Raw genomic sequence first — 14563 nt, 5'->3', positions numbered from 1 at the left:
AAATATGTTGTGTGTGATTGTACTTGTCTCTAGAAATATATCTATATCTCTGTATATATACACGGCATGTGTGTATATATATATATTCATAATATGTACATATAAGTGCTACGTATATGGATATATCCATGCATCATATATATCTATGATCTTGAATCATTTGTATATTTGATATTGAACAGCCACACTAAGACTTAAGTTTAGATTCTTCATTATATCTCATTTGTGTGTTTACTCAGTTGCTGTTAGTAATTAAATTATCTATCTCAGGAATACTCAGTATATCCTTAGTTAGTGACCTGAAAAATTTGACATTGAACAGCATCCTGTCATCTGCAACCATTGAAGTCATCCCGGAGGTGCAGATTTTTTCCAAAAGTGACTTTTCTCAAAAAAGTATTGACTAAACACTATGCTTAATTATCAAAGGTATTTTTGAGGCAACAGGGATTTGGGAGGAAGGGACAGCAGGAAAAAAAAGGGGACATTTTGTGTTGAGAATTGGATATTGAGAGTTTTGAGTTGAGATTATCTGAGGAGATGGAAACAAAGAAAGAAAACTTTTTCAAAAGTCTTATAATCGTAAGGTTGGCCACAAAGACCTCTGAAATACTTCCTCAAAGCACAGATTATATAATTCTTTCATTGTAACTTGGCTGCTTCTTGAACGGTGAACCTCACATTCTGGTAGCACAGGTTCCTCTCCACTCACCCCAGAAGTTCTGACTCACCTGATCCGGGTAGGGCCCAAGAATCTGCATTTTACTAGACATCCCAGCTGATGCAAGAATCTTGTGTCTTAAACATTTTGGTCACATGCCGTTCTCAGTGAGCTGCACTACTGTATGATATGTGAGTATATTATAAAATGTGGTCCCAAAATAGAAATTTTTCGGAGGATAAGATTTAAAAGTAGAAACAAGCCTTTTCTTGCATCACCTAGAGCATTCTCACAGTGTGCATACCGCTTACTGAAGTCCCCTGGTCTAGAATCATTTTTCAGATTGTATTTGTAACCAGTTAGTTAGTAGATGATGAATTTTATTCAATGGGGCAGAATCAACATCTTTTTTAATGAATAGAAAACACCAAAGCACTCCATGTAGTAAAGATATTTTGTGAACGTTTGCTCTCTGTTATATGTGTGTATGTATGTTAGTGTGCTGGTTTGTGGTGTAACCCGTCATTTTTTTACCATGTCTGACTGAGAATCTCCATCAAACGAGTGTGAAAGCTGTTGGCCTAGAAGGTGGTTATAAGCACATCCCATCTATTTCCACTTATGTCCACAGCCCGTAAAATGTAGGCTTATCTTCTTTCCTCCCGTCCCTCTCTCCATCTTCACGAAGCCTTGCTGTACTACTGAGGCACTTTCATCTTCGCTGTGTTACCGTTTGGGGAGTGTTTTGTAGATGGCTTCCCCATGTAGTTGTGTGAGCCAAAGAGAATCCTAGGTGCAAAGCTTTCAAATGCCCAGAGGCTCTTAATCTAGGAATCTGCGCACATCCTTTTCCTTGAACCAATAAAATGTTGTATCTAACTATGAATAATTGTAAGGATTGTATCTTGGGTTAGATCTGCATTGGGTAGTTTTGAAAATACCTCTGGACTGGGAATTCAGAAGTGGAAGTTAGAGTTCCAGTTCTCTGTTACCAAAGGAATGTCCTGTAACTTCCCTCGATTGGTTTGCTGGTTTATTACCAACATTCCACTAGGTCATCTTTTCCACTCCAGCTCGGCATCAGTGATCAGAATGAAACAGGATTGTTGCTTTTATTTTTAGAGCCATCATTACTTTAATGTGGTCTGACCAAATGAGCCACTGTAGCAAGTGGCTGTACCCCTAGTATTTTTCTGGCACTGTTACTCTCACATTACTCCATAAATAGCAGTCTCTTATAGTTCCCTACCTGATGCCACTTGTTCATTCTTAAGAGCGGTGGTTTCCCCTTTGAACTAATGCAGTCATTGTTTTTGCTATACCTTTGCTGTCTCTAATGTGTTACAGATTCACTTGACTACTTACTAATGAGATTTCTTCAGTTTTATTAAGAAGGTTATTTAACCTTCCCAACAAGTAATGAAACCTCAAAAGTAACAAATGCCTTTAAAATTTTTGAAAGAATGATGTTCTTTCATTTTTAGTTAGAAATACATTTCTTCGTGTTCCAAAAAAAAATTTAGGTATAGTGAATTTTTTCAGAGGAGGGGAACTACTTGTTCATAAGTCAGTAAGGGTTATGTAAACTGTTATTTTACGTCTTTGTCAGCACTGGACTGCACAGTTATGACACTTGAGAGCCATGTGCTGATAGCTCTGCTTTACCTTTGGAGATAGCGCTTTATTTTCTTTTGTTCCTACTAGCTTATTTATTCTGTCTAAAAAGAATGTGAAATCAATCACTGATGCTTTTTACTGGATTGGCCAGTTTTTGTTATCCAAAGTAAGATAAATTCTGATCACTGCCTAATGCCCCATGCGCAGGTTATGTAAGTACAATCCATAGACCAGTCATTGCTTTGAAATCTCTAAGATGAAACTTTCCCTGTAATATTATCTTCTTTGGTTAAGACAGATTAACTTTTGCAGTTGATTGTAAGTTAAAAGATTGATACCCCTTTCTCTCTGTGATTTTTTCCCCTGTATTTTGGCAGCTCTGAAAATGAAAATATCTGTAGTTCTGTGCTGTCCAATCCAGTAGCCACTAGCTATAACTGCCCACTTAAATTTAAATTACTAAAATGAAATATAATTAAAGTTTCCATTTCTCCACCACAGTAGCCAGGTAGCCACATGTTACTTGTGACTACCCTATTGGGTGACATGAATAAGAAATACTCTCATCATCACAGTAAGTTTGATCGGACATCTCTACTAGATTTTTTTCCGAAAGGAAAGATCATAATTAAGAATCAGAAGTAAACTTCTCTTATTTTGTTCTATTAGTGAATCCGTCGCAAAGTTACCAGTATGCTTTGTAGTTTTCTCCCTTTGTCAGTTTGAAACATTTTGGTTGTGATTGGTCAGTTTCTATATGTAAAACGTGTATGTATTCAGCATATAATAGACCTGGGGAGAGTTTTCTTCCTGTTTATCCCCAATTTCAAATTTGTATTGAATATATACCTTCTTGAGATAGGAAGAAATTATTAAAAGAAAAATATTCTGTGTTTTGAGATTTTCAAAAGGTTTGACATCAAGTGTGGTGTCAGAGGTTTTGTTACCTTGTGGTTTTAATGAATTTTAGTGAATATTTTCAATTAAGTATCGTATAATACATGTAATAATGTTGGCATAAGAAGTGAGGTTAATTTTAATAGTGTCTCCTTGTTTATTTAATCATGCTAGAGATTGAGAACGTAAATCCTTTATTTTCTGCAGTTTATAGTCTCATGCACGAGTTGTTGACTTAAGAGCTTTGACAGATGGGACAAAGGAAACAAGTCGAACTGAGCAGTGGGTGCTTTGGTGGGATTAAGAGGATCGGTCGGGGGAATAAGAAAATCCTGCACCCGGGAACTGCAGGGGGGATCCCCAGAGGCTGGAAGTGACTGAGAGGATGGGCACATCACGGTGTTTTGGAGGATTTTCTTGGGATTGATGAGAATAATTTAGTAGTGACCCTGCTTTTCTCGCAATCTGCTCAGCTTAGATGTTCATGTTGGCAGGCCAAGGTTGTTAGCAGCCAGACCATCACTGAGCTTGAGAAGGCAAATGGCAGCAATTGCTTTTGCTCCTTCTGACCTTTGGAGATTTCCTAATCAGGAGATGAACCCCAGGGGCATTAAGAAGGCTGAAATTTCAATACAGGTGATCCACACACAGTGTAGCAAACAGAACATCTCTGGCTAGGGTTTTTCTTTCCTTCTTTTTAATAAATCATGTAGGTTTTAGTCATAAGTAAAGCAAGTTTTTGCTCTTGAGTTTTAAAAAGTTGGGGGATTTCAAATTTAAGGCTGGGACAAGATTGTGTGAAATCTTACATTTTACTGTAACCGTGGTTTTAGCTCTGTGGTAGGTTCACCTTTAAAAACTATGTATCTAGATGACAGAAATTTGAAAATTAATCAACTGAATGAGATGGTGCTAATAATACGCTTTAGTTTATATTTAAAATATAAAGTGCTGAAAATAAATGCTAATTTTTTTGCCGAAAGACTAGTTTTACATTTTATAAATTACGGTGAGTGTAGGAAAAAAAGGAAAAAGTATCCCGCTTAGGGTACAGCAGAACAATGCAGGGCATGCAGTTATTTTAGTCATCTAATATGTCAGCATTCAAGAATCTGAACCGATTGTTTAAAAAAAATCTTGTACTTTGTTTCTTTTGTTGCTCATTTCCAACTTTGTCATCTGTCAGAATGCAAAAAAAAATTATCCTTCTATAACCATTGACAGGATAACACAAAAGCTGTCTCCAGGTCGATATTTTGCAGCAATATTTTTAACATACGAACAGTAGTTTTTATAATTTCACCTTGGTGCTCAACCATTTATTATCGTATCAGAAGCATGTCAGTAATTCCTTTCTAAATGTCTGCTTCTTTTAGCGCTGAGACCCACATCAAGGGCTTCACACTGAACGATGCTGCCAACAGCCTCCTCATCATAACGCAAGTTAGGCGGGATTATTTGAAAGGTATGTCACAATGCTTGACCTTTACGTCACATTAATGCCTCTGCAGATTTTTCTTGTAACGCCCTTCGAATACTTGGATAAAGGAGTCCATTTAGCAAATTACCTGCTTATCAAGAGCCTTTTGTGGTAGCTGAGAGACGTAAATTACTGTACATGCATTTATAATACAGCTTGAATATGAATGTACTTGTCATTTGACCACTTAGTCCAGTTTCCATTCCATTTAACACAAGATGGGTTTTCTTAAGATGAATCACAGCTCTTCAGACATGCAAAATTTGTGTTCCAGAACGAGAGAAAGTACAGGCTTTCAAGTGCGTTAAAATTCACAGCACAAGTCATTTTTTGCTTTGGAAATTAACATACTTTAGAGCATCTGAAACAATTCCCAGCAGTTGTTTCTTGCATATTGTGTTGGTTGTGTGTGAGATAGCAAATGAGTTAAATTGAGTGTTAAATGTGTGGGATTGTGCACCAAATGATTATAATATTGATTTTTAAAACTTAATCTAATACTTTTTTAATAGTTCATAATACCAACAGCAGTAAGATACCATGTTTATTTGGAGTTTGGAGTTTTTAAATGAATATTAAGAGGATAACACCAGAGAAATTGGAGATGACTTTGGGGAGGATTGGGACATGGGGCCATTTGCTTGGCAGAGGCTGTTTATGGGTTTGCAGAGGGATGGATATGAATGGGATGGGCTTATGAATGAGCTCCCAAGGGGGAAAAAGATGATTCTCTTAAATTTAGATAAGCATCTGTTCATATTTAATTTTATGTTTGAATTTTAGCCAGAAACCACAGTTTTTGCTGATGTAGCGAAACCTGCTTAGGAACTCTTTAAGGAAGGTTGAAACAGCTTTTTAACTGTCGAATATATATATTACCTAGTTTTTTCTTCAGTCTGTGAGAATGGTGTTATTCCTCACTTGCATGCTTATAATAGAATTTCACATCTCTGAAAGTTGCTAATTGTGCCCCTTTAATGTTACCTGTAATGCCTAGACGTATTAGACTATAGATGTCTTCCTAATTAGTGAGGACTGAGTATGTAAGTGATGATTTCTGCCTTTGCAGAACTGCTGCTTCAGTATTCTATAGGCAGGACCAGCACATTAAACAGCCCAGCCTTTAGTCATAATGGAGTGTTGTAAGGTTTGCTATTAAAACTTTAAAAGCTTTCATTTTCAGTAGCAAAGGCTTTTGGGAAAGTTGCTTTTAAACGCAGAAATGATAAACAAGTTTTTTCTACTTTTTGTATTTTTATTTTATTTTTTGGCCATTACACACAGCATTTCAACTCTTAGTTCCCAACCAGGGATCGAACCCCATGCCTGCTGCAGTGGGAGTGTGGAGTCTTAACTACTGGACCACCAGGGAAGTCCCTGATAAACAATTTTAAAACATCAAAAAATTAAATTTGCTCCCCATATCAATAAGCTCATTTTTGTAAAAAGCTTATATTTCTGTAGACATAGAGATCAGGATAAAATACTTTTTTTTAATTTCAAGAGGTTGCTTTTTGAGCAGAATCTGATCAATGTTTAATTGACTGCTACCCTACTTGTATGTTAGGTTATCCTGTGAAAACAACAAGAAACTGATATAATTTCACATCTGTTTTCATCTATTCAGTTGGAGACTGATTGAGAGCAGAAGTCATGAGCCCGCTTTCCGTGCCTCCCACCTACTGATAACCTCCAGTGGTCATTGTCAAGGCCAGGATGGTGTTGGCACTATCCATATTACCTTATTTGTGCTCCATGGCTGACTATAGCTCCCAATTAAAAAAAAAAAAAATTTCAGGTTTCTGTTCTTCAATTCCATCTAAAGCAGGAAGAAAAATAAAGCCAATTCAGTCTTAATCTAATTTAACTAGCTTATGCTGTTGTGGAATATTAATAGCTGATACATCACAACTTGGCAATATAAGGAGTATTACTTGGGGTGGAGGGTGTGCATGGGAACCACTTTTGACGTCTCAGAAGTCATGAATTGTACAGAAGGCAGATTCTGTATGGGTATATGATTTCAGTTCCAAGGTCCCCTGCTTCCTTTGGGTAGACACAAGGTGGTCTATTCTCGATCCTTCACTCTGACACACACGCGCACCTGCAGATGCAAGCCCCAGTGTGGTTAAGTTCTTGGGTTGGTGTCTAACAGTATTTACATTATCTGTACCTTAGTTTCCACATATAAATTTGGTACCTCAGAAGGTTAGTTGTGAGTGTGACTGCTTAATCTGTGTCTGGAGTGTAGAAAGTGCTCAACACACGTAATAAAAGCTTGATAAATGCTAGTTACTATCATCAACATGATAATCGTAACTGTTATTTGATCTACTTGTAGGAAGATCCTTCTTAGCTGACAGTATTGCTGGCTAATATGAATATTCCAAAGTTGATTATCTGTGTATGACCACCAGTTAAGATTTTATCAAGCCTATTTTCTATAAAATTTTTTATTTCCTGTGTGTTCATATGTATCTGTAAAATTTTACTGAATATACCTTTTAACCTTTTTTTCCCTTTTCCCCATTTAAGAATCACTGGTTTAAAGTATAGATTTGGAGTAACAATAAATTTTTTATTCAGTAATAAATACTAAATTTGTGATGTCTTTGATCGTATCACTTTTAGTAGTGTGTTTAATTACTACCGTTTCCCTATTCTTCCGTTAATGATGGACTGTTCTTATTTGGAAAGCTGCTTTGAGAGTCTTAGTTTTGTGTAGGTTGCATTGCCTTAATTGCTAGAGAGCCATGAAGTTTTCTTCGGTAGCAGTGAGTGTTATGTTAAGTATTACATGTTCCCTCCAGTCCACCACTGTATTTAGTTTAATGATTTTGCTACTCTGGCACTTAGGTGAGTAACTCAGAAGGATATTCCATATTTATCCATAATCAAATACTTGTAAGTTTGATATTAAAAAAAACAAACTCTCGTGGAGGGTCTCCCTGGGAACCTGATAAGGTTTCTTTTCTCTGAAAAATCAGTGCAAGAAAATATCTGCATGGTATTTAATCATGTAAAATAAATTTGTCTCTGAGCTGAATGTTCCAGGTTGGCTGTTCATCTTGTATGATCAAACCTTTTTGGATTAGAAAGAGATACTGTTTTCAAGAAAGAATCTTTGGGATATTAGATTTTTGATAATCATGAATCTTTGGAGTGTAATAAAATCTGGGAAAGTGTGAATGAGGGTAAAAGTTACATAGTTTTGGAAAGTCTGTAATTTTTTAAATTCTTCCTTATTTATATTTCTCTAAACTTGTCAACTTCCTTGAAATTAGTCACTAAATGTTATCCCTGAATGGAAGCTGCTTTCTGTCAGTAACATTTGCATTTTCTGTATGACTTACAGAAGACATTTCTCTGGTCTCTGATATAGTCAAATAAATAATTTTTTTTTCAGATTTCACATAAAGTATTAACATTTTCTATAATATAGAATAAAAGTATTCATAGCTTTTTGTGTTTAGTCATTTGGTGCTCATATTTAAAAGCTAGTTCTCAAACTGCATTGTCAGTACATGTCATATAAGAAAAACTGGTGCCTGCTTTTCTATTATAGATGCTCTGACAACACTAAAAACAGCCTTAGATTTGGACCAGATACCTTCTCGATTAGCAGTGACCCGCCTTATTCAGGCCTGTGCCCTGAAGGGTGATACAGAAAGCATACAGGACATTCAGAAGTTGGTAAATGGACTCGAGGATTCAATTGGACTTTCCCGTATGGTTTTCATCAATAACATTGCTTTAGCACAAATAAAGAAGTGAGTATCTTCAAACTTCCTTTTCTTTCCCTGTACACACCGGAAGGAACATTATCTCAAATACCACCTTTTAAAAAGGCAGGCTATTAGGAACCGTATCAACTGTAGAGAAAATAGTGATGCCAGTTGCTGCCTGTTTTATAATTGTCAGGGAATAATTTTGTGTTACAAAATATGTTTTAGCTGTAAATTAAATCGTAAACAACATTGATCAAAATTTTCAAATTCATGAAATTTGCCCCACAGTTGGTAACTTTGCTCATTCATACATGCCAGGCCCTTGTTGAAACACTTCTTTACGAAAGTGAAAAAATAAGTTCATTCGAATGTCAGCAACGCTTGACAGTGGCACTCTGCCAGAACATCGCGAAACGGGGCCCAACAAGCTCGTTAAAAATACGCCTTTCTGTTTTGTCCACTCTCCTGTTCATCCACCCCTGTCAACACACACCCACACAAAGGGAGGTATTTACAGGTGATTGTCTTACCACCATTTCTAGATTGCTTATTGAGAATCACTATTCTAGAAATAAATAAGAACTTGATTTTTCTTAGCCTCACTGGTGAAGTTAAAGATTCATGTGGGTAACTATGAAATTCACATTCTTCATGCTTTTAGGGAAAAAATGTTAGTTAGCAATTACTCTTACATACAGGTAATGGCTTGTGATACTAAAATGTCTTATTGGCTTTTACGGGGTTTTTGTTTTTTCCTTTCTTTGGACAGAAGTTGTTTGGTTTTCCCCCTTTTAAAACTGTTTCCCCATATAGAACTTTTAACTTTACCTTTAGTAAGAAATGTGATTATTATTTTAAGTTAAAAGATTCCAGAAAATTATTTAAGAAAGATCTGGATGAATTTTAAATGTTACCATATAATCAGAGTTTTATATGATGTGGAGATGTTTTTATTAACTATCAAATATAATTGACTATTAAATAATTCTCTAACTAAAACCCTTAAGAAAAATTTATTGTAATGGGGTTCATTTTTAGAGAATTGTTGTTTCAGGTGATAATTCCAACATAAAATTGATTATTTGGATTTGGAGTACCATACCATAAACTGTGAAGTATCAGTTAAAGAGCACCTTAACCAGAAAGTTAGTCATAAAGATACTTTTCATCATAAGTTGTTTAATAAGGCCATGTAATTAATTTTTTAAGAATGAAGTATGAAGATACTTTGTTCAGAGAACTTTTATATAAATTGAATATTTTTCGAATGTTGTATATCACCTGAAAAGAACAAATTGTTGTGAATGTGGGTTGAGAGACCTGAAAATGTACCTTTTGCAGACATCATGAGCAATTTTAAGAATCCTGAGACTAACATTATCTTTATTACTTCATGCAGTAGTGACCAGTTGTAGATTATAATGCCAGAGTATAAAGTATAAAAGATTTCATTTCATATCCAAACAGCTGCAAAAACAAAACTTTGAAATACAATAATTTTTTAAGTTACTGTCTTTAATTCTTCTCTGTATAGTTGTTTGTTCTTTTCTCTAGAGCGGTGTTTTAAAATAAACAGCTGCTTCAGTTGTTTGTTGCAGCGTAAAGCACCCAGTGATTGCCTTTGCCACGTAAATGTAATTTGGTTCAACTTGTATAATGTTTTTTATCTGGTTAATTATAAATATATTGTCTTTTTCCCCCCTAAAGTGCTTGCATGTGTAAATACTAAATTACCTGTACTGCAACTGCCTGTGATGTTAATATAAAAGCAAATATTTCTTTATAATTTATTTTATTTTCTTTTACAGTAATAACGTAGATGTTGCAATAGAAAGCATTGAAAATATGCTTACTTCCGAGAAGCAAACCGTGGACCCTCAGTACTTTGGCTTGGCATACTTATTCCGAAAAGTCATAGAGGGACAGTTGGAAGCAGCACTTGAAAAGAGTAAGTTAGCTCTTCTGGTCAGAGAGCAGAGAAGCACTTTCTCTAGCCTGTCTGGACTGACTGTCTTTGGTGAGTGAGTTATACCATTGTTTAAATGAAAGATTTTTCTTGTCTTTTTTTTTTTTTTTCAGTAAGCATCATGGCGGAGAGATTGGCCAATCAGTTTGCAGTTTACAAACCTGTAACTGATCTTTTCCTTCAGCTTGTGGATTCAGGCAAGGTGGATGATGCCAGAGCTCTCCTACAGGTAATGACCCACCACATGTGGAGCAGTGAGGCTTTGTGACTTGTGTGAAGTCAGCTGAGAAATTACTAGGGTTAGGTATGTGGTGGAAGACCGGAAGTGAAGTGCCGCACTGCTAGCGCGTTGAAATTCAGTGTGAATCAAGGTCACCTGACAAGGACTGGATTGTATGTTACAGCTTGCTGGTTTTAAAGATGCCAAATTGGACTAGAAATGTCTTTAGAGTTAAATGGGGGTGGAAAGAGACATGTTTTGCCAAAATGATTTAAAGACAAATGTTTCCGTGCAGATAGGTATTGCAAAACAGTTCCTTTGATTTCCTAGTTTAATTTCTCTAGCGCTGGAAATACCGTGCGTCACCATGGCAACACAGTTTGCAAACAAAAAGTAGGAAATGTTTGCTTTTCAAGTACTGCTTCTCTTGAATACTCAAACACTCTTGGTGCCTTATTTAAGATTTATTAAGAGTCAAATTTGCTTTCTATTCACTTGTGTGTCACAGACACATTAAACGACAAATGCAGGTCTCTGTGGCCCGCACTCTCAGTTAGATTAGCAATCTTCAGGGAAGGAGACAACTGCATTCATGCCATTTTAACAGCACTAAATGTAAAGCCGCTCCAAGTGCCGACAGAACGGTGGGTGATCGGAGCTGCCACTGGTAATGTACACAAACAGGCACCGCCAGGGAGCCCCTTCCCAGCAGGTGGCAGTCAAACAGTCACCGTGATCCCGCCAACGGCTGTGTTTGTGTAGACTCCCTGTGTCAAATTGAGGCCTGGGACCAATTTCTGATAGTAAATAGTATTACATTCCCTTCTGTTTTTGCTAGCTGTGACACATCTTAGGTAGCAGATAGGGAAGGAGAAAGTGAACTCACCTGCTTGTGATCCTGAAAGGTCATCCACTTCGAGAGTGGAATCCAAGCCATTTGTAAAAGGAATTCCTGAGAAATTTCTCTGTGTTAACAGTTTTGTGAAAAGTGTAAATTGGCACTGCCTCTAAGGCTTTTTTTACTTTTGTTCCTGGAGAGACAGAAATGCCAATTATTTGAGAATTTTCTTGTTTACTTTTTTTTTCCCCTTAAAAAATTTTTTTTGAAACAGAAATGGCAATTTATAATGGGGATTCAAGAATCTTTTCATTGTTCTATCTTCTTGCCTTCTGTGTTAAAAGCTTTATCTTGAAAAGAGTAAATTCTCATGTTTTATCTTTGTATGGTACATACCTAAGTGTACCTACTCAGGTATATGCATGTCTAGCTGAGTATTCATTCAACTGTGACACATTATTACAATAGCTCTTTAGAAAGATGCACTTGGTATTTTATTTACAAGCTTTTTCTGAGCCATGGTCATCAAGGCTCTTCTTAGTAGCCCAGGGTGGGAGGCAGTGGGGATGTGATGGCGCCCGCAGAGCTGCATGTGCCCGCAGCAGCCTGTCCAGAGCGCTTCATGGCAGCCAAGTGCTGCTGCCAGCGTCGTCTTTGCATGTTTGCTCCTTCAGTAGGCTGTGGTTTCAGACGGTAAGCCCTTCACCCATTCCTTACCTGCCTGCCAAACAGCTCAAGATTATTCTTACTGTAGTGAAGAATGCCTTGTTCACAGATGTCGAAAGCATCCGTTTATAGTGTAAATGTTCTGTGTGTCCCCAGAGTTCTTTTTATACTAGTCGTTTTAGTATTGACAATGTTGTAAAGCTTTGAAAGAGCAATGTGCTTTTAGAAACTTAAGAGAATGACATCTGCGATGAATGTAAACTAAAATATTGTCTTGCCATATTTGATTTTACTATAGCATCTAAGATGGGATAGACACTTGATTTAGCTGGTCTGTCATATAAACTTTTTTTTTTTTGAGTTTAACTTTTGTCTCTTTCTCAAGCACTGGCTGTCTGTTGCAATGAAAGCCTTTTATAAAATAGAGAGATTGAAATCAGTCCTTTTGTATGCATAAGTGTAGGTAATTATACTTTAAAGAGAACTTGCTTTGTACATTTTAATTTTTATAAAGAAACGAGCAGTTATCTCCCTGACACCTTATTAAATGTATAATTAACCTTATGATCCCTAGCTCACTTGTGAATGCTTGGCAGTATAATTGGAGAGGCATAGTGTTTCTTTTTTCCCTCTTTCTTTGCAGTCCTAAACCTTATTCTGTGGTTGTTGAAGCATTAGTTTAATTTTTCCCTTTTCTTTTTAAACAAACTTTATACTTGCAGTGCCGAGGACAACATTCACAAAAGCTTGGCAGAGCTTGCACTTGTTTTCTTTTTTTGCTTTGAAAAAATTGGTTGACTATTAGGCCTTCCTGTTAGTAATGATACATTACTATATTATTGTGAACTTTCTTAATTGGAAATATTCACCTTGGTCCCCTTGTTTATCAAAACCGTCACTTACTGAATAATGTTTCGATTTTTAGAGGTGTGGTGCAATCGCTGAACAAATCCCGATTCTCTTGGTGTTCTGTATTAGGAATTCTCAGAGATCAGGAAAGGTAAGGTGCTATACTTGCTGCCAAGGCAATAATGCTATGAGCTAGTCTTGCTCAAAGGTATTGAGTACCATAGAAGAGCTTTTTGATTCAGGACCTTTTCTAAAAATGCTGTAGAGATTGAACACTTGCTGGCCTGAACTTGTTTACTTTTTATATTGATGCAAAGTCAGTTCTGGCTCCTTGGTTGTATTGGAAATGCAAAACAGGTTCATGCAGTGCATTGAGCCCCAAGAAAGGACCCTTAGGAATGTAAGATACAAATCCCATTGCTTGGGTCGCTGGGTGAGTTTCAGAGTGCAGAGCCTGAGGGAGCTGCCTGCTCCAGAGCGCCTCCTGTCAGGTCACTCGGGGAGAAACCGCGAGGTGGAGGAGCTCTTTAGCTTATTTATACTAAAAGTGTGTGTGTGTGTGTATGAAACAGAACCAAGTCTTATTGACGTTTATTTTAAAAAAAGAGAATAAAAGCATATTTCAAAACTGTCCTTTTAGATTCGATTTTACCTGTGAGTGGGCCCCAGAAACCCTGTTTTTAGGTTACTGGGCACATTATAAAGTTCTAAACTGAGCGCCAATTGTAATGTTTGTTTTATGTGAAACATTTAGGTTGTTTCCAACTCTGGAAACTAATTTTCCTTAATTTTCACATAAACACACTTTTCAAAAGAAAAATATTTACCTAATTGCACTTTTCTCTCTGACTCATGTATTTAGTTACAGCAGACATCATTTAGGAAGTATTGAGTTGCCCTTTTTTTCCTTTCTATGAGATTATATAAAATGATGTATATTTACATATAACCTACCACTCAGTACCTGTTAATGTTAAATCATCCCTAGATTACTGACAATACCTAATACAATGTAAATGTTATGTAAATATTTGCTGGCACCCAGCAAATTCAACATTTGCATTTTTGGACTTTGTAGAATTTTTTTTTTCTTCTGAATATTTTTGGTCCAGGGTTGGTTAAATCCACAGACTTGGAACCCACAGGTAACAGAGGGGCTGACTATACTAAGAGATACAAAAGGGAAATAGTCCATTAAATTGAGTAGGCAGTTCTACTGTATAATTGTTAAGTTTTTATGATACAATGTCCATATGTCAGTGTCATATTTCACTGTTCTTCTGAGTTGTGGTGATGTTACCTATGTTTAATTTCCTAGGCACCAGTTATGAAGTCTTTGTTAGAATTGATTCCTGAATTAATTGACAAGGAAGAAGCATACACTTGCCTCATGAAAAGCTATGGTAATAAGTCTCATGTAACTGCATTATTTAAGTGATTTAAATATTTGTAGTATAGTCAACAAGTCTTCAGCTCAAAAGCAGTAATCCTGAGTATCAGATAATTGCTTATGGTATAAATAATTTATTTAGCCTTAGGATATGTTTTAAAACTATATTTAAGGGGGTTCCCTGGTGGCTCAGTGGTAAAGGATTTGCCAGCCAATGCAGAAGACATGGGTTTAATCCCAGATCCGGGAAG

The 14563-nt window shown here is 36.4% G+C and overlaps 1 protein-coding gene across 2 annotated transcripts in view; it reads left to right on the top strand.

Moving 5' to 3' along the window:
• The window catches only part of LRPPRC (leucine rich pentatricopeptide repeat containing), a 101140-nt gene that overhangs the window by 81944 nt on the left and 4633 nt on the right, over positions 1 to 14563 (top strand). For both annotated transcript variants that reach the window (XM_025260946.2, XM_025260948.2), the window contains 6 exons: positions 4552 to 4640; positions 8221 to 8425; positions 10192 to 10331; positions 10463 to 10578; positions 12999 to 13073; positions 14241 to 14325. In XM_025260946.2, the coding sequence (XP_025116731.2) occupies positions 4552 to 4640; positions 8221 to 8425; positions 10192 to 10331; positions 10463 to 10578; positions 12999 to 13073; positions 14241 to 14325 (710 nt within the window). The remainder of the gene's footprint in view (positions 1 to 4551; positions 4641 to 8220; positions 8426 to 10191; positions 10332 to 10462; positions 10579 to 12998; positions 13074 to 14240; positions 14326 to 14563) is intronic.

The sequence above is a fragment of the Bubalus bubalis genome, chromosome 12, assembly GCF_019923935.1.
Source record: "Bubalus bubalis isolate 160015118507 breed Murrah chromosome 12, NDDB_SH_1, whole genome shotgun sequence".
Lineage (NCBI taxonomy): Eukaryota > Metazoa > Chordata > Mammalia > Artiodactyla > Bovidae > Bubalus > Bubalus bubalis.
The sequence above is the reverse complement of the archived record's forward strand: the minus strand, read 5'-3'. Positions and strand labels throughout refer to the sequence as shown.